The 26721-nt window shown below is 51.5% G+C and overlaps 8 protein-coding genes and 1 non-coding gene across 9 annotated transcripts; 5 read left to right on the top strand and 4 right to left on the bottom strand.

Annotated features, from left to right (window-relative positions):
• Nucleotides 1–653: 653 nt before the first annotated feature.
• VFPPC_05016 (rho guanyl nucleotide exchange factor) lies at nt 654–5226 on the top strand (the record flags this gene model as incomplete). Its single annotated transcript, XM_018284270.1, has 2 exons — nt 654–2904; nt 2957–5226. The coding sequence occupies 2 exons, from the start codon at nt 654–656 to the stop codon at nt 5224–5226; spliced, it is 4521 nt and encodes a 1506-aa protein (XP_018145685.1).
• Nucleotides 5227–5540: 314 nt separating this feature from the next.
• On the bottom strand, nt 5541–6507 carry VFPPC_05015 (REV7-like protein; the record flags this gene model as incomplete). The annotated part of the gene is made up of 2 exons (XM_022428430.1): nt 5541–5795; nt 5920–6507. 2 exons carry the CDS (start codon nt 6505–6507, stop codon nt 5541–5543), a joined length of 843 nt encoding a protein of 280 aa, XP_022284509.1.
• Nucleotides 6508–6989: 482 nt separating this feature from the next.
• On the bottom strand, nt 6990–7304 carry VFPPC_17666 (hypothetical protein; the record flags this gene model as incomplete). Its single annotated transcript, XM_018284268.2, has 1 exon — nt 6990–7304. One exon carries the CDS (start codon nt 7302–7304, stop codon nt 6990–6992), a length of 315 nt encoding a protein of 104 aa, XP_018145683.2.
• Nucleotides 7305–9195: 1891 nt separating this feature from the next.
• On the top strand, nt 9196–12903 carry VFPPC_17667 (hypothetical protein; the record flags this gene model as incomplete). The annotated part of the gene is made up of 4 exons (XM_022429356.1): nt 9196–9528; nt 10631–11572; nt 11622–11653; nt 11706–12903. 4 exons carry the CDS (start codon nt 9196–9198, stop codon nt 12901–12903), a joined length of 2505 nt encoding a protein of 834 aa, XP_022285606.1.
• A 699-nt stretch (nt 12904–13602) lies between these two features.
• Nucleotides 13603–14896, top strand: VFPPC_05013 (PI31 proteasome regulator; the record flags this gene model as incomplete). Its single annotated transcript, XM_018284267.1, has 2 exons — nt 13603–14158; nt 14238–14896. 2 exons carry the CDS (start codon nt 13603–13605, stop codon nt 14894–14896), a joined length of 1215 nt encoding a protein of 404 aa, XP_018145680.1.
• A 480-nt stretch (nt 14897–15376) lies between these two features.
• On the bottom strand, nt 15377–18718 carry VFPPC_05012 (importin beta-5 subunit; the record flags this gene model as incomplete). The annotated part of the gene is made up of 4 exons (XM_018284266.1): nt 15377–15768; nt 15844–15968; nt 16042–18276; nt 18384–18718. 4 exons carry the CDS (start codon nt 18716–18718, stop codon nt 15377–15379), a joined length of 3087 nt encoding a protein of 1028 aa, XP_018145679.1.
• Nucleotides 18719–20602: 1884 nt separating this feature from the next.
• VFPPC_05010 (uridine permease Fui1) lies at nt 20603–22402 on the top strand (the record flags this gene model as incomplete). Its single annotated transcript, XM_018284265.1, has 3 exons — nt 20603–20686; nt 20765–21074; nt 21138–22402. 3 exons carry the CDS (start codon nt 20603–20605, stop codon nt 22400–22402), a joined length of 1659 nt encoding a protein of 552 aa, XP_018145678.1.
• Nucleotides 22403–22541: 139 nt separating this feature from the next.
• Nucleotides 22542–22613, bottom strand: VFPPC_17267. The gene has a single exon. It is a non-coding gene; the product is annotated as a tRNA-Thr (tRNA).
• Nucleotides 22614–24415: 1802 nt separating this feature from the next.
• On the top strand, nt 24416–26613 carry VFPPC_05009 (acriflavine sensitivity control protein; the record flags this gene model as incomplete). The annotated part of the gene is made up of 3 exons (XM_018284264.1): nt 24416–25019; nt 25292–25799; nt 25923–26613. The coding sequence occupies 3 exons, from the start codon at nt 24416–24418 to the stop codon at nt 26611–26613; spliced, it is 1803 nt and encodes a 600-aa protein (XP_018145677.1).
• Between the last annotated feature and the right edge of the window lie 108 nt (nt 26614–26721).

Here is a 26721-nt window from a genome sequence, read left to right as displayed (position 1 = left end):
AAGACCAAAGTCCCGGTTATTCTTTCTGTCGGTGCACAAAGTGAATGTTCCGAACCCTGACGGCTTGGCTCATCAATCTGCATCAATTGGCTGCATTAATCTGTCGCAGATGTTGGGGAAGTGAGATTTTCATCCATTATCCCTGGCTCACCCTGGCACTGTTCACCGTTGTCTTTTCCATTGCTAGTAAGAAACTTTAACACGGGTAAAGAACGCGTCGGTCATTGTCTGCGATTTTCGTTATTTTTCACCGCCTTGGAACATTACGTGTTTCGTTTCGTCACCTTTACAGATGCAATACTCTGTGTAATACAACACCCACCAAACCAAGACAGAGACGGACTGGCTGCATGTGTTGCTATCCGTGTCTTGTAAGGTCTCGTTCAAAATCCTGGTCAAGTTCCACGCGCCATCTCCCCATGTTTATCAACCAGACTGCAACTGCAACTGCAAGTGGCCCACTCGTCCCGCCGCACCGCATTTGTTGTCTTTCAGTCTTCATGATTCGAATCTGGTTCAACACCCCGCCTACCTTCGCTTCCTGCATACCGGTGCCTTCGACAATTGCTTAGGCCATTGTTCAAACCTGCAATACACCACCATCTCACGGCCGGCCAAGGCGACGGCCATGAGCGCGGCCCATTAACCAGACCATGGTTCGCGTGACGGACGACTTGGCGCTTTCGCCCGACGCCCTTTCGTTATATCATGCCTCCGATCCGCTGCTCGGCCACCTCCCCGTCCTCATATTCCACGGACCCTCGACTACGGCGAATTATACTCTCAATGCCTCTCGCGTCCAAATACACATCTTGTCTCCTGCCGGCTTTCAGTCCTTTCCCAGGATAACCATCTCCCCGAGCTCTCCCTTTTACGGTGTTGTCGATCATCTGCCTCGAGAGATTCAAGTCGACGAGATATTCCGCGGCTTGGCATTTGGACTGTTTAAATACTTCTCAGAGCTACCGGATGGAGTCAAGACTTACCTCAAGAACTTGTATCCAACAAGAGGGAGGCGCCCTGGAAGCGCTCCCGCTCTCTTTGGCCAGCAACATGCCGCCGATCTCGTCAAGTCTATGGTCAAGAGCGACAATGCTGCGGAAGCGATCGCCTCCCTTCAAGATGCGCTGCAGACGCAACATATTAGCAACGTTGACCTCGATCTTGTTCTTCCTCCAGGCGCTATCGTGCCTTTGCAACCAGCCGACTTGGAAGATGTCCCCGATGACGAGGACGATATATTAGACCCGACACTGAGGCAATATGGTGGGTATACTCCTCTTGTCAGGCTGTTCGGCGAGCCCATGTTTCTGCCAACAAGTAGACTACGACGCGCGCCATCGAAACCCACATCGCTAAATCGAGGGCGGTCATTCAACAAGGACCAGAAGTACGAACTACGCATGAAACTAGCCGAGTTGGTCGACACAGAGGAAAGATATGTAATGAAACTTCGCGAATTGGTAAACACTGTCGCGAAGGACTTCCGGGAAAGTGCCAAGAAGAAGCCAGGGGGTAGCCTGAGCCCTTCAGAGGAGGAGCTGGAGAAACTCTTCCCTCCATCAGCAGATCAGATATTGCAGCTCAACGCCGAGTTTATGGAACAGCTTCGCGCCATCATGGATGAAACGGAGGATGAGGCGCTCAAAGACATGGACCAAATGGCGTCAACTTTTGGCAGTATAAAGAGCCCTGGCTCGGCTCGTGCCAAGGATCCCAGTGGTGCTTTGAGCATGGCCAGGCTGTTTCTTGAATGGTTTCCAAAATTCACCCAAAGCTACCAAAACTACATCAAAGCAAGCCAACATTTCCCGACCTTACTCAACTCTTTTCTTGACCAACAGTCTAGCTTTAGACAGCGAGTGAACCAAACTGGAGAGCAGACTGTCAGGTCCATCCTTATCGAACCCGTTCAGCGATTGCCTCGTTACAGCCTGCTCATTGACCAAATAGTAGGCTCACTGCCAATGACACATCCAGCTCTTCAACCCATGCTGAAGGCTAGGGATATCATCACTAATATTTGTTCCATGGACGACCCTTTACCGGACCAGCCTCATATTGCCAACAGACTTCGAAATATGGTTGAATCATGGCCAAGAGACTTGGAACCGCAAGGACGACTCATAGTTGCTGCCGACTTCATCGAGCTTACCCCTCCATTCCAAGGTGGAACAGGCGAGCTGGACGGCTCCGGGATCTTTCTTTTATTCACCGATTGTGTCATCATGTTGAGGAAGATTGGGTTCACTATGACAGGGCGCGATTTGTTGCGGGAGATTGACAAGCCCTCAGCTGCCGAGCTCCTCATTTCGATGACGAATGCTGCAGGTGGTCCGTCGTCATACGAATTTGCTTTTACTGGATGGCATGACCTTGCCGATGTGCGCTTCACAGAGTCGGTAGATGGCTCATTGGTGTGGATGACTTCGACCAAAGATATGAAGGATGCACACACCGGAGAGTACAAAATCAGCAAGGCGGCTACATCTCGATGTTTTCTACTTCAAGAGGCTTTCGAAGGCAAGGCGATCAAATGGGGCGAGGATGTTGTCAAGGCACGAATTGAGGCACGGTTCTCGGAAGCTGAACGAGAAGACCCCTGTTGGACGCTGCGATCAGTTCGGATGCAGGATAGTAACCTGGGCCTGCATGTAGCTGTCTTTCAAGAAGGCGCTCACCAACTAGTCGAGGGCCGACGAGAGCCTGCGCCCATTCGAATAGTGGTGGATCACGAGAAAGGCACAAAGGGAGCGCCTCTCGGCCATTACGGAGTCGAAATTGTCATCAACGTGTCCAGCAACAACCTCAAGCGCGTTTCAATGTTGACTGCTGGCCTCAATGGGAAACAATTTCAAGACGATATTGATCTGGAGGACTTACTACCCACCATGTCGCGTCGTAGTAAGTATCTATTGCCAAGGCTTCACCAACTCCCGCTGACACAATGCCACAGTTATCCAGCTTCTCAGCACACAATTCAACGTTAGCAATACACATTTGACCGCGTCTATGGTGTCATACTATACCAAGACGATAAGAGGGCTGAACTTTTCTACGAGAGCCGAGAAAACTCGATCGTTCCTAGCGGCCTCTCCTGTGAAGCTCCTCTCCAGCCTTTGGAACAGCGGCTCAAATAACACAAGCTCGCCAGATGTGGTCGTATCTGGTGTCAAACCCCAACAACAGCCCTCGCTTCATCGAGCTAATAGTATTCACTCCATGTTTGGCTCAATAAGGGGAAAGGACAGCCGTCCCAACACGGCTGACGGTAGACCGGAAAATCCTTTGCTGAGGCTGGAGCAAACCTTCACTGGCTTTACTGCCGCTCTTCAATCTCGAAAAGGTACCATCATCGGCCGCACGTTACTGAACCGATCACTCGTCGACGAATTAGCCGTCAACGACATATATAACAGATTCATTGAAACTCCCTTTGAATACGACGTTGCCTCCGACATAGGCACCGAGGTCATATTCGTTGCCTTCGAAAAGTTTTTGCACATTGCTTGGGCAGACCAGATGGGACCAGTCATGACGATGCAAGCCATGGATACACTACTTGAGAGAGCAAATAGGCGAGTTCCTGGCAACTTTGCAGACTTTGTGAATTATTTATTCCGCGACATGGCACCGCAGAATCGACGGGCATTTATCACAGTCATCAAGCTGTTGGCTGACCTGTTGGATGGATGTGGCAATGACAGTGACCGAGGTGCATTGACGCTGGCATTTGCTGAGCTTCTAGTTACGGATGGTGATGCACATAATTACATCAACTTGCTAGATCGACTTGTTGAGGATTGCGACAGGATTTTTGAAGACCAGAGTGCAAACCAAAGCTTCAACTTTGGTTCGTCCATATCGGAATCTATTGCATCTAGCTACCGGCAAGGCAAAACTCACTCTGGCTCAATCACATCTAATGCGTCGTCACTTCGTCGCAAGTTTGGGCTCAATGCTCTTCTTCGACAGAATTCACAGGATGAGCGACCATCAGTATGGCGAACCTTGAGCAAGCACAGGAATCCCGCTACGGGCGACACCTCGAGCTTGACACGCGGCACCTTAGACAGAGCACGCTCAATAGATGACAACAGTCTACCAAAACGGCTGCACCGGCGTGCAATGTCCCGAGACAGGCCCCCCATTGCAGGCGCGTTCGATGAGACACCGCAACGCCCGACGAGTTCGCACCGTCTTGACTTTCCACTCGATACCATTGGCGAGCCACATTCGATCGATCGCGTGCCTTCATCTAAAAGTGTGAAGAAGAAGAGACGAAGCTCACTATCAGACCTCAAGAGTTTAATGGCGGCGGCGAGTCTCGACGACGAGCCACTCCAGCCACTGCAAACCACCAAGCAAACATCCGGCAAAGTCAACAACAACCCTGCCAGCCCAAAGTCACCAGCTCCGTCCAAGATCCCCATCAGTCCCAGCGCCGCCGAAGCTTTACGCGCCTCCAGGCAGAAGGAAAAAGAAAACGTTGCAGATTCTACCAAGGTCGCCGTCAACAACGCATCCGATCGGTCCGGCGGAAATTCCTCCAAACCATTGGAATCTCCCACAAAAATCTCACGCCATACCAAAGCCTTCTCAATATCTAGTATTCCCACATTAAGACCTACGAAGTCCGCATCTGGCGCCGAATCACCCACCAGACCCGCCAGTCCAACTCGGTCCAACGCCCAACGCCTTCGGCTCCACTCGCCGCAAAAGCTTAGAGAGCGCCTGCAGTCTGAGAAGCAGTTCGCTCAGGAAGTGGATTCCTCTCTCAAGAGCGAATTATCCAAGATTGGAGACGAAATGGCCCATTTCAATAATGCTAGATCACCTAGTTCTCAGGCAGACATGTCTGGTTTTACAGCGTCCTTAAAGGAGCTTGAGAATCGAATTGCAGTCATGATGAAAGAATTACACGATCAGCAAGCTACAACACAAAGAGAACTAGATGTCACGATGAAGAATACAGAGGCAAAGGTCCGCGCAATAGACCAGCTTCACAAAGAAGTTGTGGCGGAGAACGAGTTACTCTACGAAAAGTTCAACGGGGAGTTGGGCAGAATTATTAAAGCCGTCAAAGGCAAGGGCAGAGACGACAAGGAGGAGTTGGTGACAAAACTCAAGGAGCAAGGGGAAGAGACGTCGAAGACGAAGAAGGAGAATGCTCGCCTTAAGAGAGAATTGGCGAGCCTGAAAGCCATGTTGAGAGGCGTAGACTAAGGATTTTTACGCCTCAAGAGTGTTTTTGGCTTGTTTAGTATGGAGAGGCGGAAGGCAAGGAAGCCATTTATAAGGAGTTAGATATCCGGAATTGGCATAATGTGTTGGGGCTATTACGAATGAGGGCGAGCTTGTACACTACAGTGATATCAACTGGACGGACCAGGACTGGAGGGCAAGGAGGGCAAACAACAGGCGTCGGCCAGGGGCTAAGGGGCGCTGAAATGCTTTGTACATCACGAGGTTGCCTCTCGATTCATGTAAAATTCTTGAGGTATCTTGGAATATTATGACAGGAAGAAAAGAAAGAGATGTTACGAACTTGATGATGTTGTAAACTGCGGGGCATCCCCGAGAATGTGCGCTGTAGAAGAATGTGCGGCAGCCTGGCTAGGAACAAAGCTAGGTACGAGCTTACCTTGCTCAACCCAGCATTCAAAGAACAAAGGCCCTGCTTGTACAGGGCGAATTGGCGTGGTGGCTGTTCCACCAACGGCCCGGCCAAGATCTGGTCTGTTTTCAGTAGGTGGCTGGAGATCTGGCTGAGCAGGAATCCAAAGTTGTGGATGCTGAGATTAAGAACCGTGTTAGTGGGCCGAGACTGATAGAGATCCAGTGTAGTTGGTGAACAAGATCACGAAATATTATGTGCTCCAAAGAACGGCAAGGCTGGAAAATTTGCCATTATCTTACCTGGATAGGCGGCAAGGCTTGATCTCGCAACTCCACGCCCAAAGTAAAAGTACAGCCATCAGGAAGATCCGGCCTACTCTGGCCGGCATGCGAGATTCTACTCAATGCTCCACGTAAAGCTTCGTTGACGTCAGTCCAATTGACGTTTTCATCCGCAGCTTCACGACTCCCATCATTAACGTCGTTTGCCGGTCCCAAAGACGTATCCTTGTCGCCCCATGTCGCAGGAAAGGACTGCAGGTCAAAAATCCATCGCTCTACAACGTCAAAGCTCTGGGGTGCGTGGATGACGAGAGCGATCTGGCGGGCAGATCCGGACCGAATCTGTGCGCTGACAGCTGTCACGGCATCGCGTATCCAGGCGCAGACTCCGGGATGCCGAGACTGGTGTACGGGTAGGTTGTAGGCCCGGGCTGTGAGGAAGGTGGCTTCTGGGTAGAGTTTCCGGTAGTAGAGGATGGAATGTAAGGCAACGGTTAGAAAATTTGTGAAGGATGATAGAAGCGCTGAGGCTTGGGATGGTGGGAGAGCGGTGCTGGTGGCGGCGGTGGCAGAGGCTTGCGGGGGATCTGGATCAAGTGGTGACATTTGCGGGACGGATGATAGTATGGTGAGGTGAGGGTATGGTATTTAACTGAGGTTGAGAGAGATCATGGATAGGAGCTTTCAAAGTTGAAGGATTGGCGTGAATGTTGGTGCGAAAATGGCGTGAAAGTGAATGAGAGCTGGATCTAGAGAGGCCCCACGTGATGAGATTGACTAGGCAGCTGGGGGAACATCGATGGAATTCTGGATTGCCACAGCCGAGATTTGGCCCGAAGCAAAAGACGAATTCGTCAATCCAGCACGTGTAATATTTGCCAAACCCATCAACGCTGAGAAAATCGGTCTTAACGTGACAGGATTGACGGCCGGAACGGGTGTGGTTGACAAAACTTCAGCTTGCCTGCCGGCGCCAGCGGCACCGTTGTTACCAAAGCCGGAGATTGGTGACAGCAGTTGTAGGCGCGGATAGATGGCCATGCGGGTCTCGTCCAGGTACCGTCAACTTTGCAAGATGCCGCAAAAGTTTAAACTCGGCGAATTACCAGACTCTTGGTGCACATCTCAGCTGGATTCCGGGCCTGGACTAGCATACCCGCCTGCCACGCCAACTTGAGGGTCGAGATTCGAGATGCAGATAGATGCGGCCCCACATGTGTCAATTGCAGATGGTCTGGTCCGATTTGATGCGGGCTTTGGGATAGCTTTTGGGGACATTGAAGCTGAATGCCTTGCCGGGGGACCGAGCCTTCCGTTGGTGGTTCCACTGGTGATATGACGGCTGTGGTAAATATGTCTTGGTTCAGACGAGCATAATACCAATGTTCTCTACGTAACTGCATGGGACACAACTTGTATCTACGGATTGTCAACGGAATATAACTTGTATTATCTCTCTGCGTCGGCGGAGCGCTCTCTCTGGCCTGGCTGAATAACCTAGCGGAGAATTTCCTCAATAGAATGGCTATCTGCTTTGAGTAGTGCTTCACTACTTGTGAGTGCACTCAACTAAAAGAAATTGGTCAAATGAACCAGCTGTACGAGATGCATAGCTGAAAATTCATTACATCGCACTATGAGTAGGCTACTGTTTTGCCTAATAGCTTTCTCCATGTAGAGAATTCCACGGCATTGTCTGTACACACAAACAACTAACCCTGGTGTCTGCAATCGAAATGTAACCCCGCTGTTCAGAGTTACAACATATGGATGCTACAGCCACGCGACAGCCTCGCATGGGTCCTTCATATCAATCTTCGAACTCAATTCGCATGTTGTATAAGTGATGCCAATTTTAAAATTCTCCGATTGAGTTGGCGGCTTTCCTGGCGCTCACTTCAGCCACGGACGCGAAAATCTCACAAATTATTAGGTATCGAACAAAGGCGGAAATTAGAAAGCCGTATGGCAGAAGTCAGATAATGGAAGCCCCAAACATGTTGATTTGACAATGCATAGTACTCAGCACATGAACGAAACCGTCCAAAGAGTCCACAACCTTCATAATATCCAGATCGCGAAGGGTGTGAGCGCATATTTTCGTCTACTTTCTCTTTAATGGGCGACCGCAACGTAAGCTCATCAAGCCCGCTAGTTCCGCGGGATAACCCAATGTTGCTGCCAAAGATGTTGTTGAGGTGCATTGAGAGAGATCAAGATGTGCATCTTGGTGTTTCGACATCGAGGACAATCGCCCCACTCCACGGGCAAGGCAAAGCTGAGTTCGGGCAAGGTGGAGACATCTCTCCCAGATCAGGGTTAGCGTCAATTTTATTACTACCGATGTTGCCCCATATTCAACGACATGTCTGCTCTGCTCGGCGACCATTTTCACACTTTGTCCTCTTCCGTACAGCCATGTTTGACGTGAATTCATTCGCAATGGACGCCAATTCGCCTGCGAGCCGGCAATATGATTGCAGCCTGGCGGCGTATACTGCAGTCATCACCCTTCGACCATGGAATTGTCATCCGCCTAGTCCGCTCGCATGGCAAAAAGTCGTGCGAGTGAATCAAAGGGAGACAACATGAGTGTCATTGACTGTCTGCTTCGGGTCATAACGCCAGTGTCGGCGGTTCTCCAAGCAGAGAGAATTCCTTAGCTACATGGATTCATCCAGTACTTCAACGGTCGTATTTGAAAACAATCTATCCGAATAGGGCTTATTGTGGCGGTCTAACCAAATTCTGGATGTTTCCTTACGCGCAACTAGGCCAGATAGTAGCAACTCCCACGTAAGCGAACAGGAGCCCACATTCGTCTATTATACAGCAATACTAAACAGCAAATAGTCATTTTTCGGCGCGAAACTACTTCAGCCTGCACAGCTTCAGTACAAACCATTGCAAAAGTCTAACCGGAAAGGCTGGTGGAGACCTTCGAATACTCCGTCCAAAAGTCTGGATCCGCAGAAGCTTGTTGAGGCGATACCCTCGTCGCTACGGGTTCTAGATCGACATGGACAATGCCACAGAGAAGCCAAGTCGGTTGCGGAACTGCCCTGCCACGTCGACTCTGGCACGCTTATCGATTGACATGTTGCCTTTGAATGTATATAACTTTCCGCTCCTAGCGCGTGCTGATCCCTGAATCATTTGCACCATTAGGCTAAGCAACCGTCGACGTGGAGCCCTGCACGACTCGGTTGTCCGACATAGATCAACTTATACAATCCGGCAGGGTGCCGACCTTAACTCATTGTATTGACAGTCGCTACCTTCTATCAGCGGACCATGGCGCATGGGCATCGCCGCATCGCCAATAGGGCAATTGCCTTGTTGGCGATGTTTTTCACAGCGCCCTCTGTTGCTGGTGAATTCGACATCGTTACTGAGTATGTTACGGTAACGTCGTACGCCGAGCTTGGAGCGTGTCATACTATTTGTGCAATGCAATCCGCGACATTAGCAGTTGGACCACCTGGACCATCTCGACCAACTGGATCACCTGAAACGCTTGGACAACCGAATAAACCGAATAAACCCAACGGTCCTGGTCAGAATGGTCAGAACGGTCAGAATGGTCAGAATGGTCAGAACGGTCAGAACGGTGGACAGCAAATACAGGTATTGCCATCCTCGAGAACGATTACCTTGCCGTATGAGACAAATCCCTGGCCCTGGCAGGCGAAAACGACGAGTTGGTCAACCCGTCATCCCAAATGTGAAGGCTGCATGGGTACAGTGTATTGTTACCAGCCAACAGACGTTCCATACATTACAATCACCAAAATCGAAACTCGGCCAGCTCCTGCAGTTGAGACTTGGAAGCCTGAGTGTCGTGCCTGCAAAGGAACAATCATCATATACGAAATCGAATGCACTACGATTATTGTGGAAGAGAATGGGCACCATCGGCCGACGCACACAAACAAAAGCCCTCCAGTGCACCAATCTACGCCCCATGGCCCACCGGCGGGCAGCACTACAAAACCGAGCAAAACTCGCACTAGGTCTTCCAAAGAAACTGCTTCACCGCCGACAAGCTCGCAATCTCGTCAACGTGGTTCCACCTCTGCGCAGTCGAGTTTGAAGACTAGCTCTCCGAAACCTAGCTCGAAGACAAGTTCATCATCCCCTAGTAGCAGGAAGCAGAGCTCATCACCACCACAGTCCACGAAATCTAGCTCAGCACCCCCTAAAAGTTCGAAATCAAGCTTATCGCAGCCTAGTAGTTCTCAGCCAAGTTCATCGCGTCTTAGCTCTTCGAGGCCGTCTAGCATGAAATCGAGCTCATCACAGCCCAGCTCATCACAACCGAGCTCGAAGCCCAGCTCGTCGCAGCCAAGCTCCTCGAAGCCAAGTTCTGTGGCACCCCCTAGCTCTTCAAAGCCAAGCTCGTCGCAGCCAAGCTCCTCGAAGCCCAGTTCATCACAGCCAAGCTCAAAGCCTAGCTCCTCTCAACCGAGCTCGAAGCCAAGTTCTTCGCAGCCAAGTTCCTCGAAGCCAAGTTCTGTGGTACCCCCTAGCTCTTCGAAACCTAGCTCCTCTCAACCGAGTTCTTCAAAGCCCAGTTCATCACAACCAAGCTCAAAGCCTAGCTCATCTCAGCCAAGTTCTTCGAAACCCAGCTCCTCTCAACCGAGCTCATCTCAACCGAGCTCATCTCAACCGAGTTCTTCGAAACCGAGCTCGTCGCAGCCAAGCTCCTCGAAGCCAAGTTCTGTAGCACCCCCTAGCTCTTCTCAACCCAGCTCTTCGAAGCCTAGCTCCTCTCAAGCAAGTTCTTCGAAACCAAGCTCGTCGCAGTCAAGTTCATCACAGCCAAGCTCAAAGCCTAGCTCATCTCAGCCAAGTTCTTCGAAACCCAGTTCATCCCAACCGAGCTCGTCGCAGCCGAGTTCTTCAAAGCCTATTAGCAGTTCTCAACCTAGTAGCTCAAAGCCAGCAAGCAGCTCCCAGCCAAGCTCCCAGCCCAGCAGCTCTAAACCCGCTAGCAGTTCAGCTCCATCAAGCTCAAAGCCAGCTAGCAGTTCAGCTCCATCAAGCTCAAAGCCAGCTAGCAGTTCGGCTGCCTCAAGCTCTCAACCCAGCAGCTCAAAACCCGCTAGCAGTTCAGCTCCATCAAGCTCAAAGCCAGCTAGCAGTTCGGCTGCCTCAAGCTCTCAACCCAGCAGCTCAAAACCCGCTAGCAGTTCAGCTCCATCAAGCTCAAAGCCAGCTAGCAGTTCGGCTGCCTCAAGCTCTCAACCCAGCAGCTCAAAACCTGCAAGCAGTTCAGCTGCTGCAAGCTCCCAGCCTAGTAGTTCAAAGCCAGCCAGTAGCTCTCAGCCAAGTTCTTCAGCTCCTTCGAGTTCCAAACCAGCTAGCAGTTCAGCTGCCTCAAGCTCTCAACCCAGCAGCTCAAAACCTGCAAGCAGTTCGGCTGCTGCAAGCTCCCAGCCTAGTAGTTCAAAGCCAGCCAGTAGCTCTCAGCCAAGTTCTTCAGCTCCTTCGAGTTCCAAACCAGCTAGCAGTTCAGCTCCATCAAGCTCTCAACCCAGCAGCTCAAAGCCAGCCAGTAGCTCTCAACCAAGTTCTTCAGCTCCATCAAGCTCAAAGCCAGCTAGTAGCTCTCAGCCAAGCTCGTCAGCACCATCAAGCTCTCAACCTAGCAGCTCAAAGCCAGCCAGTAGCTCTCAACCAAGTTCTTCAGCTCCATCAAGCTCAAAGCCAGCTAGCAGTTCGGCTATCTCAAGCTCACAGCTAGCTAGTAGCTCTCAACCAAGTTCTTCAGCTCCGTCGAGTTCTAAACCTGCAAGCAGTTCAGCGGCCTCAAGCTCTCAGCCTGCTAGCAGTTCGGCCGCTCCCTCAAGCTCCCAACCAGCTAGCAGTTCGGCTGCTGTCTCAAGCTCCCAACCAGCAAGCAGTTCGGCCGCTCCCTCAAGCTCCCAACCCAGCAGCTCAAAACCAGCTAGCAGCTCGGCTGCCTCAAGCTCTCAGCCAGCAAGCAGTTCGGCTGCTCCGTCAAGCTCTAAACCCGCAAGTAGTTCTGCTCCTCAATCCTCCAGCAAGCCTGCTTCGTCCGTCCCAGCGTCCTCAAAAGCTCCTGCTAGCTCAGGTGCACCAGGCGGTTCCGGTGGGGGGTCTTTCGGTCCCTCAGTACAGGGCTCTAGCGGCGGCTCCGGAGGCGGCACTGGCGGAGGTTCTAGCGGTGGCACTGGAGGCGGCTCTGGAGGCTCTGCTGCTGGTTCTGGAGGCTCTGCTGCTGGTTCTGGAGGCTCTGCTGCTGGTTCTGGAGGCTCTGCTGCTGGTTCTGGAGGCTCTGCTGCTGGTTCTGGAGGCGGCTCTGGAGGCGGCTCTGGAGCTGGTTCTGCGGGTGGTTCTGGAGCTGGTTCTGGAGCTGGTTCTGGAGGCGGCACTGGTGGAGGTTCTGCCGGTGGTTCTGGAGGCGGCTCTGGAGCTGGTTCTGCCGGTGGCACTGGCGGCGGTTCCGGAGGCTCTGCTGCTGGTTCTGGAGGCGGCACTGGTGGTTCTGCCGGTGGTTCTGGAGGCGGCTCTGGAGCTGGTTCTGCCGGTGGTTCTGGAGGCGGCTCTGGAGCTGGTTCTGCCGGTGGTTCTGGAGGCGGCTCTGGAGCTGGTTCTGCCGGTGGTTCTGGAGCTGGTTCCGGAGGCGGCACTGGTGGAGGTTCTGCGGGTGGTTCTGGAGGCGGCTCTGGAGGCGGCTCTGGAGCTGGTTCTGCGGGTGGTTCTGGAGCTGGTTCTGGAGCTGGTTCTGCCGGTGGTTCTGGAGCTGGTTCCGGAGGCGGCACTGGTGGAGGTTCTGCCGGTGGTTCTGGCGGAGGCTCTGGAGCTGGTTCTGCCGGTGGTTCTGGAGCTGGTTCCGGAGGCGGCACTGGTGGAGGTTCTGCCGGTGGTTCTGGCGGAGGCTCTGGAGCTGGTTCTGGCGGAGGCTCTGGAGGTGGCTCCGGCAGCGGCGCGGGAGGAGGAAGTTTCCGACGACGCGGTCGTCGCAGTGGTTGATTATAATCACACAATCCTTTCGCACGCAAGGACTAGACCGTCGAGTTCGCACGCATTACTAATGTACTTTATTCTCAATGCCACACTTTCCTGCTGTGAGAGATCGACTGTGACATGGTATACAGAAGGTGGCTTGGCCAATATTGCCTACGCAAACCTGTGCATGTAGAGAGAGAGTAAGTGTGCAGATTCTATGGACACTGCTTAATATTTCGGGCAAGCAAGAGTCACAACTCACAATGCACATGGGTTCTACTTGTGTGGCTGCCGAGCCTTAAACCATCTGGTCTATCTATATATATATCTAAATACGTACTTTCAAGGTCAGTTAATACTATGTAATGTATTTATACTAGTCGAATAAGACTGTCCCGAATCGTCATGTCTATTTAAGTCAATCAACAAGCTTATCTGGCTCTTCAAAGTTGACTCATGTCCCAAGGTGGGGGTCCCACTTATAGGGCTGAAGACCAGGAGTTGATAAACGTGGAAGGCAGCAAGGCCATGACGCCACTGGGGATCGCACCTTCCCACTTGTACGTGAGCAAACCCCGCCTCCAGCTTCTTCAACCTTCTGCCCAAGCACCCAGTGTCCACGACTTCTCCATTCATCGTCGGCCGGTAGCCTCAACTATCATTTCATCATCAGTTACCACAAAAACCGGAAGCTACATCTCGTGATAACCATAGGACACAGCCATGGCGTCGACCCTTACTGTCGGCGCCGTGTTACAGGCCATGGCTGATGCTTTGCCGACCCATCAACCAGGTGATGACAGTTCAGACCTAGCAAGCTCCTATGAGGCAATTGCTCTGCTTGTTCATGCATACCTGGCCGCGCTAAACTTCCGTCTCTGTGGTTTTGACCAAGATAAGCCAATATGTAAGCAAGGCGACGAGAAACGTCCTGACCTGCCAAATACACTGACCAAGACCTCTCTCAAAGCTGAGTGTGAATCTCTCGCACCTCGCCTCCCACCGGCATGGAATTCCGGATTCGGCTCTCTCAGTTTTGTCTACAAGCACAAGCAGTCATCCATGCAGTTCGTTTTCCGCATCGACCGCATGGGTTCGAAAGTCGAAGTCCGAGGCTTAGCTGTAGGCGATGAAAACATCCACCGATTCGACCGCACAGTGCGCGATGTTGTTGACTCAAGTGCTCTTCCCATTCGGATATCCATGGATCAAGGACAAGATCGCTCTAATTTGGTCGAAAAGCTACGTCGGGCGTTTGTCTCGGAGAATGCAATCTCTGGTACGGTTCTGGTCTTCTCATTCAAGATGCAACTTGCACCCGCCCCCACAAAATCACGTCTACTTACAAATATGCACAGATATGTTGAACGATCTCAAAGTGAAGATAGTTCAAAAGCTCATCCCAAAGCTCCAGAGAGAAGGTTATGTAGAGACTGCCGACGCAGAGGAAACAGCTCGCTCGGAGCGGCGAGCCCAAGAAGCGCAGAACCCTCGCCGTCCCTACAATCCGACTGTCGATCCGAACATTCCTTACAACCCACAGGGTCCACTTCCCGAAATGGCTCGCCCTCGGCCTGGTGCGCCGGTTGGTGACTTTCCGCTGCCTGGATTCGAAGATGAGTATGAGATGTTGAGACCACATCCGCGCGGGCCAGTAGTGATGCCGGGCGGGCGTCATCCATTAAATATTGGCCACGACGACTTAAATCCTCCTGGACTTGGCCCTCACGACCCGCTTCGAGGGTCATTTGTCCCTGGGGGCTTACCACATCCAGGAGCACCTGGTGGTATGCATCCGACTTTTGATGACCCTCTTTTTACTGGACAAGGACAAGGCGGTATGGGCGGCCCGGGAGCCTATGACCCGCAAGCGCCTCCTGGCGCTCGTTGGGATCCCGTCATGCCAGGAGGCGCACCAAGATTCCCTGGCCAAGGTCAAGGACGAGGCAATGGTCCATTTGGTGGATCTGGAGACGGAGGCTTTGGCGGTGGCTTTGGTGGAGGGCATATTATTTGAGATTGGACGGAACTTGGGGTTTAATGAAGAAAACTAATGCCTCTCATGTATTATGAAATCTGTTTGGTCCCCGAAAACTGTATGATTTGTATCAAACCCGGGAGGAAACGCATATAGTGTATGATTACAATGAGTGACGAAATAGTTATTGCATGCCATTGCGATATCAGTGAACATGCCTCAAGGGACGTTGGTTCTCCATTACTATGTGATTTCTGTTTTCTTCATTTGGAAATGTAGCCATTAGGTTTTGCTGTCTACGTTTTATATTTTTTCACACATAGAGCAATATAGCAGTCTAGCTGATTTTAGAATATGACTCGCTCGGTTTACTTTCATGCACAACTCGAACCATACTCGGCCGATGAGCAAGTCCATGTTGCTTTTTCATCGACCAGTGTACGTGGAACGATGTCAAACACGACGTACTTTTTAATGCCTTTTTCCTTCTTTTCCTTTTGTCGCAAACCCAAAACCAGATTACTGGCCCGCAGAGTCGGCAAGCTGGTTGAGTCTCGTCTTTTCGTCTTCAGAAAGCATATTGTACCAGTCCTGGAAGCTAGCAATGTTCTCGCGCCCGCATCGGACGAAGAAATCCGTCAGGTACGAATGAGTTTCGTCATCTGGTCGTCGCTGCGGACCACCCTCCATGAAAGACATGAGGTCAGCCTTGGTAGCCGCCAGGCTGAGGTCGAGGGTATCATCGTCATCCTCCCAGCCGTCCTCGTCGTTGTCCTCATCAAAGTCCGCGGCGGCAATGGCGGCGGCAGCCGCGCTAGCAGCCGCACCAGCACCAGCGGCAGATGCAAGCTCTTCGACTAAGACCTTGACAATCTTGAGGGGAGCGGGGATGATTGTGTATTGGTCGGGGTCTAGTTTATCGAGGGTGGTTAGTACATGGAAATTGGTACGTTCTGTGTTCAACAGCGTGAAGGAGCAATACATACTCTGCTTCGCCCGTGACCGAGTCTTAATCTTGCCGTCATCAGCCCCGACAATGAGGTCACCCTTGACTTGGATCTGGGCGAGACGGGAGTCATTAAGGGCGTACAGTTTCGAAAGAGCAATGACGCTAAATCAACAATCAGCATTTTTTTTTCCTCACACTCGATTTTAGCCAAGTGGACAGGAGAGAGTCCCCTTACTTTTGCCTAATTTCATCGTACCCTGCGAAGCTAACAGAGTTCTCAAGCCACTTAGCCATAACAACCTGTAGTCCACTATCGCCATTGATCTGGATCTGACTGAGAAACTCGACAACATCCTGAGCGCCGTTGAGAGAGAGTCGGGCAAACACCAAGATCAGAGACTGAATAAAAGCAGCGGCCTGGGCCGATGCGAGTCGATTCGCCACCGCTTGCAAAAGCTGAGGCAGGAACGGTCCAAGGCGTTCCTGACCGGCCTTCTCCACGAGCTCCGCAGCCAGTCCACCAACTTCAGAAGCAGAGTTATCCTCGATGGCTGGCCCGAGTAGACGGTCAATGATGTGCAAGCAGACCTCGAGACCAGATCGACCGTTTGCGTCTTGCCAGTTAAACACTTGTTGATGGTCGTGAGAGAGAACCCATTTAACAATCTCAGAACCAGGTCGTAGGACTTCGCCTTCGTCGGATTCCATCAAAAGACGATTTAGCTTGGGGAAGATGGCAGCCACGAACCCATCGGGGAGTGGCTCAGAACCGTTTTCGGCCAGAACAGCGAGCAGCTCAGTAGCCACGGTGACCAGAGGGTTGTCATCCGTGATGTTGGCCACGTCGAACGCACCAGTGAGTGTCGGTAAGGTGCGAGCACAGAGAGCTCCGAAAGAAGCGCTGTCGGAGAGGCTGCCAACAATATCCTCAAAGGCCTCTGAAATGAGCATGGTAACCTGGAAGTTGCTGGCCCCAAGTTTGGCAAGCATAAACAACAGGTCAGTGGATTGAATATCGCCAGACAGCGCAATCTTGGTATCCAGACCAATTGCCGCACGCAGCGTCTCGGCAAGAACAACAAGGAGTTCGTCAGCTTCTTCCATCTCAGCGGGGTCCTTGTCATTCATGTACGAATGGATAGCAGTAATGATTGCCACTTGTCGGTCGGCGCCTACTCGTCCGGAGTTGATTAAGCCTTCAATAGCCTTGATGCAAGCAACTTGGACGACTTCCGACTCTTCGTTCTTGATGGCATGGACCATTCGGTCCAACAGAGCCGGAGGAGTTTGGAAAGAACGGCCAATGATACCAGCGACAAGATAGCCGCGAGCACGGAGGAGAGGCTCATCAGGTTTGTTGATGGTAAAATCGACAAGTTCAAGATAGGCGCTAGCAACAGCGTCCGGAATGGTCTTATTAAGGTCTTGGAAGTCGCTCAAGAGCATTGTGAAAAGGAACAGAGCGGATTCTTGGCTTCTCCACAAGGATCCGTCACCAGGGAACAGGGTCTTGGTAAAGCCAAACAGTCCATCAACAGCCTTATCATTAAACCACTCTCCCATCTTGATCAATAAATCACCGGCAGCAGTTCTGGCTGTGTAGTTGGCCGTGACTGACGTTTCTTCAGCCAGGTACAAGGAGCAGTCAATATCCCAAAGCTCCTCCTCTTCTTGGGTGACGCGTGAGTAGCTCACCAGCATCCTCATAATCTCAACCATCCAAGGTACGTCCTGAGCAGAAGCATGGGCCTGTAGGTGGCCATCCAACTCTGCCTTGACCGGTGGTGATCGAAAGCACTGGTTAAGGAAGTCGAGCTCCTCCAGAACAAGAAAGTCCAAGGTATAGGGAAGATTATCGGAGTCCTCGAGTCGGCCTTGGGCGTTTGTCTTGATGTAAAGCTCGTCGTGTGGGGTCTGCAACAGGTTCAGCTCTTCCCAGACAGCGCTGAAGAAGGTGGTACTCTGGGGAAGGAGTAGGTTCGGGAAGACTCTGCGGATGCGCAGCAGGGTCTTGACAACCTGCAGCTTGAGAGCAATTATGTGGTTCCAGCTCTCGGGCTGGGTTCCAGTGCTCACATCAGCCTCGGGCAAACGACTCTTGAGGACATTGATGAAAAACGGGTTCCATTGTGCCAGAAGCTCCTCTGCAAATGCTTTGACCTCCTTCGCGTGGTCGTCCTTCACCATGTTCATCAAATCGAAGCAAGATCGGAAGACGGAAATAGCCAAGGCTCGAAGCATGGGTTTCCGGTTCTCGTTCAGGGCCACCTCAGTCAAGGTCTTGGCAATATCACGAGCCATAGAGAAGAATTGATCCTCACTCAAGCTCTCATCGACAAGGTCGCCGAGGACCCTCAATGCTCCGTGCAGCTGGGCATCGGTGCCGGATGGGATTGTCTGGAGGACGGTGGGTAATAGGTTTGGCCATTGTTCAGGGAAGTCGTGGATGGCAATCTTGCCGACCGCGTAACTAAAGTGCCAACAGTCAGTATCAATGGGGTTGTGTCTGGAGTCTGGACCTTGTTTGGGGCAACGCGGTGAATAGTGGTGATGTTGGGAGCACGGCGTAGAACACACCTCGCCGAGATTTTCACCTTGCGATCCTCCTCTTGGCTCAATGCCAAATCAAGCAGTGATTGCCTAAGCACTGCTCTCGTATCATCGTCTATCGGGATTATGGGTTCGTCGTCCTGATCGCCAACCGCCCAGTTGTTTTCAATGAACTGCCTTAGGGAGGTCAAAGCGGCCTGGCGAACACCAGTACTGACAGATGTGTGAGAGGCGATCTTAGCCAGTGATACAGGATACGCGGGATTCGTTCGAGCACGCTTAAGCTCGATTTCAGCCTGTTGTCGGGGTCCTTGGTCCGGCAGCTGGATATTGGCGAGGAGCTGGACGAGTTGCTCCTCCATATTGTCAAGTTTGTTTTGGACGTGGCGGGGGAGATGGGCGAAGGGCGGTCTGGTCGATGGAGGAGAGAACACACGCCCAGCGCGGGGGTAATAAAAATATTTTATGATGTGTGATGACACCTGTCGTGTTGATGGAAAAGTGCCAGAGGCTACACGAGCTGAATATTTCTGCACAGCAGGTTCACAGCAATTAACTCCAGCCAGCCTTGATTCTGTCTGGCGGTAGTGACAAGCCGCGATGGTGTGAAAAAGCTCCAATAAATGCTGGCGACGCGGGGCAGCCCTGAGCTCAGGGGTCCACATGCACCAGAGACTGGCAGAGAGAGACATGAAATTTGGTGTTCACGGAGGGGTCCCAAGTCGATGGACCTAACTACCCTACATCCCTTCTGTTGACGTCTCGGGCGATGTGACAGTTGTGTTCAAGGCATGGTATACGGTGTGTTTTACGTGTATTCGCAGGCATATTGTGAGTTTGGATTTAATATCAATTTTGAGAGCAATTGCCTTGACATTCCCACTGTTGTTTGATGGATAGCCATTGCGATCCAAAGTAATGGTAGCTCAGCAAGATAGAACCTCTTCACATGTGAATTGCCATTATGACAGAACCCTAACCTTGCCCAGTCAATGATGGGTGAAAGTTAAATAAAGTAGCCGAAGCATGAGGGGGATTAATGTTAGGACTGGCGTTGCAAACAATCGCCAAACTGTTGCTCATACTCACTGGACTTTGTAGAAATTCACATGGTTGTTTTCAAAGGCAGAGTTGACATTCAAGACAACCGATGGGACAGTTGGCAATGCTCGTCGTTTACACCTACACAGTTACGAAAGCGGCACTTCTTGATACGTAGCCAAAATTTATCGCGCAACATTTCGATCTATTCCTTCCCTTCTTTTCTTTCGGCCTTTAAATTTTTCTAATTTTTTTCAACAATCTAGCTACAGTATCTGGCAGCTTGAGTGATGAATTTCTTGTGTTCCCCCTAGCCCCGCCTCCACTCCAGCAACCAATCAACCAACACGGATCGGCTCACTCGATTAGCAGCCACAGGGCGCTGACTCGATGAGATCGAGTAAGAATTCTGCAACTCGCAAAACGCTGGCTGCAGATATCCGAAAACGCGGGGCGAGCAACCAAGATACAGAGCTACGACATGGGTGTGCACATCATGGCGCCGCCATTCGAGATAAGTTAGGCCATCCCACGCGACTGAGCCATGATAAGCTCGAATCCCCTTGGCTCGTTTATTACTCCGTACAGCCTGGTCTGGTATCTTGCCCATGCCCGCCACGTCGGACACCATTCAACCGACTACCGGCCTCAGAAATAGCAATTGATACGACACGCAAGCGACCACAGTCCTTATCCATTCCATCCATCCTTGCTCCTGATTGCCCCGCGACGGATGATAGCACACGCGATCATGGCTCGTGGTTGCAGCCGAGATTGCCAATTCTTCACCATTGTGCTCTGCTCTGTCTCTACTGCTGCATGTCCGAGACCCCAAGGTTGGACAAACGCCACCGACCCGTCCCCTGACCAGCAAGATAAGACATAAGGCAACCCGAATGACCTGGTTGTTTTCCTTTGGCCACAGTTGTTGAAATACCGTCGACTTCCCAGCCGAGACTGGCCAGTCCTCTGCGATACCAGCAGTGACAACCACCGAGTTGACATCTTATTATTTGAATGCCCAGGGCCTGGACCGCTTGTTCAGCGCCAGAGTCGCATTCTACTGTCGTGTCCCCACCACTTTGTGTTTCACAAGCCCAATATTGCTGAGGGTCGGGTTTCTATTCGCTTTCTTTCCCTTTTCGATCTGCAGCGTACACAAGTTGAACCTTTGATCTGTCTCTTGATTCCACTCCTCAATCATAATGCCAGTTTCCCAAAGGTTGAAAGACTGGGGGGACAGGCTCGCAGTAGAGTCTGAAGAAGGGCTCACTCCCTCTCAGCTCATGGTATGCCGAACCTTCTCTCCATAAGCACAGATTCTTTGGCCACCAATCTAACCATTGTTCATATTTTGGCCTTGGCAGCTCATAAATCATGACTTGAAACCCGTTGAAAAGGAAAGGCGGCAGTGGGGGCCGTGGAATTTTGTGGGATTTTGGATCGCCGATTCGTACAATATCAACACTTGGATGATTTCATCGTCCATGATTATTGGCGGCCTGTCTTGGTGGCAAGCCTGGATATGTGTTTGGGTAGGATATTCCATCGCAGCGTGCTTCATCGTTATGAATGGTCGCATCGGTGCCATGTACCACATCGGTTTCCCGGTCGTGAATCGAGCGTCCTTTGGCATCTGGGGCGGCTTGTGGCCAGTCTTTAATCGTGCTGCCATGGGTAAGTGCTGTGTAACTCCGATAATTAAATGCTGTCCCATGCTAAGCGGAAACTATCGTGCAGCGTGCATCTGGTATGGCGTACAAGCATACATCGGAGGCAACTGCGTGTATCTGATGATTCGATCCATCTGGAAATCCTGGGATCGTACCCAGATGCCTGGCCCGTTCGAACCAGGAGTGTCGAGTACGCCCGACTTTGTGTCGTTTTTCATTTTCTGGTTCTGCTCCCTACCTGCCATTTGGTTCCCTGTTCACAAAATCCGGCACTTGTTCACTGTCAAGGCGTATTTTGTGCCACCAGCAGGCATTGCATTCTTGATATGGGCTCTTGTGCGTGCAGGCGGAGCTGGTCCCATTATCAAGAAGTCAAATACAGTGCATGGCAGTGATCTTGCATGGGAAATGGTCAAGGGCATCATGTCGTCGATTGCAAACTTTGCCACTCTTATTATCAATGATTCAGATTTTACGAGATTTGCTCGCAAGCCAAAGGATGCCATCTGGTCGCAGCTACTTGCAATTCCTATCGGGTTCGCCTTCACCTCATTGATTGGAATTTTTGTATCGTCATCTTCCACGGTCATTTACAACGAACCAATATGGAATCCCCTCAGCTTATTGGGCAATTTTATAGACGATGGCGGCGCAGCGCAACGATTTGGCGTCTTTGTCATTTCCCTCGCCTTTGCCGTGGCCCAACTTGGTACCAATATTTCTGCCAACTCAATATCTGCAGGTACAGATATGACAGCCCTGCTTCCTCGATATATTAATATTCGACGCGGTGGATACATTTGCGCTGCCGTTGGGTTAGCCATGTGTCCTTACAACCTGTTGACCAGTGCCAACAACTTTACGACCTATCTTTCAGCATACAGCGTTTTCCTCAGCTCTATTGCCGGCGTCATGTCTACTGACTATTATCTCGTCCGGAAGGGCTACCTGAATGTCAAGGAACTCTACGACGCACGCAAAACGGGACCTTATTTTTACACGTTTGGTGTCAACTGGCGTGGCTACATCGCATATATTGCTGGCATTCTCATCAATGTCGTCGGATTCGCTGGCGCTGTAGGTCGACAAGTGCCCAAGGGGGCGACGTATATTTACAATCTCAACTTTTTCTGCGGCTTCATTGTGTCCTCCTTGACCTACTGGATACTCTGCAAAATTTCTCCGGTGCCAGAAACGAGTGATACGTGGATGGAGGTTGGGGAGGTGATTGATGACTTGCATGTTGCATATGATACTTCAAAAGATGGATACGATGAGGAGAAAACGACCATGGGCCAGAGGATTGATGGGGACCAAGCTCACCATTTTTAGAATTTTTTTTCTTGAAGCGTCAAATCTTTGGAGCAGAAACCGAGAACGAATGAATGATACACACAACCTAGGGTAGATACAAAGAAGAGAAAGCAAAAAGGATGCAAGTAAGCAAAAAGGTCAAAAAAAAAGAACAACTTGCCCCGTACTGGAATCGAACCAGTGATCTTGTCATTACTAGTGACACGCTTTACCACTGAGCCAACGGGGCTTCAGTTGTTGGTAGCTCCTTCCTTATTTACAATCATCAAAGTCAGACCCACATCCACGCTGCCTTTGGGCTACAATTTCTTTGCCCTTGCATCTACTTTTGAAAGGCTGCTTTTTGTTGGACCATTCTATGCAATCTGCACATGTAAGGATGCGCCCGTCATAGGGTGATGACAATATGCACACAAGATTCTACGCGAAAGTACGAGGCGTTATTTGACCCCTGACGGGCAACCAGCGGATATGGCTCTCCATGATAAGACTTCGATAAAGGGCTTATGCCGCGCGAAGAACCTGTCAAGCATGTCACTGACCCTCACTAGCCTACTTTGCCAAGTGCATACTCCCAGGTAGGTTTACAATCCTCGTTATGCTCGGAGGAATGCTCACAGGTTGGCCGTTCTGCTCGTCACGGACATGCCGTTCAGCCTGAATTACGAAGGAAGCCCACGAATCACTAGTCTCCTCAGCTCAGGACTCTGCTTGAATTCTATCATTGGGCAGTTGTGGCGCGAGAGAAGTTGAACCGAAAGTTGATAGAGGCGAAGAACTATCACTGGAAAAAAGTCCACACTCTCTTCCTGACCACGGACCGTATCGGACGAGAATCATTCGTCAGAGCAAGTTGGTAGGGGCGGTGAGAGCTTCGAGAATATCTGGGGAAGATTCCCAAGGTGGAAGATCCCTGGCTTTTGATCTTGGCCTTTGGGTTCAGCCCCACTGCTCTGGTTGCCGTGTTGTGCAAACGAGGAAAGAAAATTTGCGAGTTCTACGAGAGAGGTGGATTTGAGAGACCAGATCAGTGATCGCCCTCCTTCAAGCGAGCTCAGTTATTGGCAATGGGACAAACTCGGCATTGATGACGATTAGAGTCACCACCACAGGACGAGTCAATGGCTTGGATGCGGAGAAGTCATTAACTGGGATGGGATGGTGGTGCTCTCATAGATCATGCACGAAGGACCCTGTTTTCTCCAAGCTTTGTTAGTCAAAGCCATCATCCCCTCCCTCCCTTGCTTATTACCGAAAAGGAGACAGTGTCTGCCTGTTCCTGTCCGAGTACCCGAGCGATCCCCTGGAGAAAATGAGCGCGATTTTACTAGTCCCATATTCAGAACGTATTCCCGGAACATGCTGCGCAAAGTATCCGTTTGCTCAGAACGGTCCCCATGGAGCAATGTTACCTTTTCCCGAGTTCATCCTTTGGAGCTCGCCGTTGAGATGAGAAACGAGTGACCACGTGCCCCCAGGCACCACCAGCGACATCCAGGAGATTTTTCATCCAACAAACAAAACGGTGAACGCACCTAAGTGTCTATTATGAGTTAGTGGGCTAAGGCAATGCTACTGTGGGTGAGTCTCACCCCTGTCGTGGTTGTTGGCAAGCTATATAAATTCCGTCTAGTGTCTGGTTGCTCACATGGTTGAAGCCACTCATTTTGCTCCCCCACTGCCGCCACGACATTGAGTTCACCAGTTAATAAGCACCTAGTGGAAACACAAACCCTTCGTTTTTTCCCAACCAGCTCGCTCCAGACGGACACTGCCATCGCCATGATTTGCGAGACCAAGTGAACCGCAGCCTTGCTGCTTGGAAGTTCCCTTTTCAACCCCGCCGTTGCTTCGACATCGTCCTGGCTTTCCCCAAACACCATCATCGAGGTCTCCCATCAAACTCCCAGTTTGAGGAATACCGGCGCCGTCCACTCACCAGACCCTGGGATTCTGGTTTCGCCGACAACAGTCAGACCCGGGCTGAGTTCCGGGACAGAGCAGAATCAGCGACAAAAGCAATAGCAGCGGATGCCCAACAACAGTATCACCAAGCCGTGCCACAACTGTCGCCGTCGACGCCTGCGTTGTGATCGCTCGTGGCCGTCATGCCACAAATGCGCGTTGTCGGGCCAGGAGTGTCTTGGTTATGGAAAGGTGTTTGTCTGGACGCAGGCGATTGACTCTAACGGAAATCCAAGACCGTCCCCAGTCTCTGGTCGTCGACCAGGCGAGACTGAGGGATTCCAGCCCCAAGCACCACACGAGTTTGGGGGAACGGGGGGAGGAGAAGTTGCCATTAGTTGGGCCGTTCCAGGCGCTGGGAGCCGGGACCATCATCAGATTCACGATGTACAAGACATTTACTCCCGGCATGATCACGATGAACGGGAGCACAGTGGACACGGCGGACACGGCCAGCAACAACCATTGGCCCTACGCGGTGCGATGCCGGGGAAAGTTATTGATAGCACGGACGAAACCGCTACTGGTCACGATGGAGCCGTTGCCAACGCACAGCAGTCTGACCACCAGGTCGATGTGCCCAGCGAAGTTGGCATGATGGGGGGTGGGAGCCTGACGGATCCTCTCTTTCAAGACCTTGATCGAAATTCGAGGCACTATCTTGCACATTGTAAGTTGCCAGAAGAAGATGATTTCCTTGCGTTTGCTCTACACGCCATTTGGCACTTTTTGCCTCTTTTGACCTTTGCTCGCCTGCTCTTCTGTTGGCTTCCACTCATCCCGTCATTGCTTACAACACATTCATGTACCTCCGTCTGGCCTGTTATTATGCTTCACGTCTCTTCTCACCACATTTCACGCCGCACAAGTCTTTGCTCCGTTGAGCCTGGCTTCTCGGGGACCTAGTCCGAGGCGACGCTAATGCAATAAAAAAACCACCAGTCGCCGATCGTGTTTGCCAAGACTTGGTGGCCAGAGACTCACCTAGTGGCAACCCATTTCGAGAACTCATCCCTCTGACTAACAGACATCCGCTTCTGCTCCAAATACTCATTGCAACATCTGCCATTCACTGGTCTAACATCTTTCGACCCATCACTTCCATTCCCACAGGCTTGACTGATCCAGGCGGCTATCTTGCCCAGTTGCGCTCTCAAGATCTCGTGTCTCGACAGGCGCTGATAGATGCTCTAACGGCCAAGCAAAGGGCCATGGGCCACCTCCGTGAAGTCCTGGACACCTTGGATCCAGCCGGCAGTGAGGTGGCTTTGGCCGCTATGCATTTCTTTGTCAAATTTGACCTGATTGATCTCGAACGGAACGACGGGGGCAAAGGCTGGCAGGCACACCTCGAAGGTGCAAGCAGCATCTTGGCATTATTAGCGCCGGATTCCTCACATCATGCTTCGAGCCGAATGCTGAGAGATTGTGTTATTGCTGATTGCTTCATGTGAGTATTCCTGATGTCATCTCCCTTCAAGAAAGAAGAACCCTTTAGAGGGGAGAAAAAACAAACATGGCTGTCTTGGTCTTTGATCATACGCTGACCCTGGCGTGTTATTGCGTGGAACAGATATCACATCCTTGGCTCGACTCTCGCAGATGGAGCAATAGCTGCACGCATTGCCCGATATGCATTCGAGTTATTGCCCGTGATGAAACGGGTAGAGGTGAACAGTTATCTCTCGTGCCCGCCAGAGATTCTCAGAATCATCCTATCCGCGTCCCAACTTTCTTACGAGACCCCTTGCACTGACTGGAGCCTGACGGCCGCAGATGAAGCGCTCGCACTTATTGACGAGGCGCTTGCATTTGATATACCCGCGTGGGCGGATCGGCTTCGGCAATTACCCAACGTAACCGATATCGAGAGCCGCATCCACGTCGCCTCGGCGCACCGCTCTGCCGTCTGTCTGTACATCCTTCAGGCATTGCCGCTCGTGCGCGCCGTCCGCCCCGTCGATACCATGGTCCTGGTGGACGATATCCTTAGCCACCTCGCGCAGATCCAGGACGGAGATCCGTACTTCAAGGCGACCTCATGGCCAACATTCATTGCAGGTGCAGAGACGCGGGATGCTGAAAAGCGCGCCTGGACCCTGTCACGTATGTTTGCCATTTGGAATATCTGCCCATGGGGTTACGTCTTCACTGCCATTGAGATGTTAAAGGCCACCTGGCAGATGCAGGATTCAGGCACAGGATCCGGCGTAAACTGGCTCCAAGATCTCAAAGCCATGGGCTTTGGCTATTTGATCGTGTAGACAACAGTGTTGCAGCCCATGGTAGCTGTCAAATTTTGACTGTACCACGATTGCCATGCCAAATTCTGCCTCGTGACAGCCTAGCCCATTTTTATTTTTCATGGTTTT

This window comes from Pochonia chlamydosporia, chromosome 3, assembly GCF_001653235.2.
Source record: "Pochonia chlamydosporia 170 chromosome 3, whole genome shotgun sequence".
Classification (NCBI taxonomy): Eukaryota; Fungi; Ascomycota; class Sordariomycetes; order Hypocreales; family Clavicipitaceae; genus Pochonia; species Pochonia chlamydosporia.
Note: the sequence above shows the minus strand (reverse complement) of the source record. Positions and strands in the feature narration are given on the sequence as shown.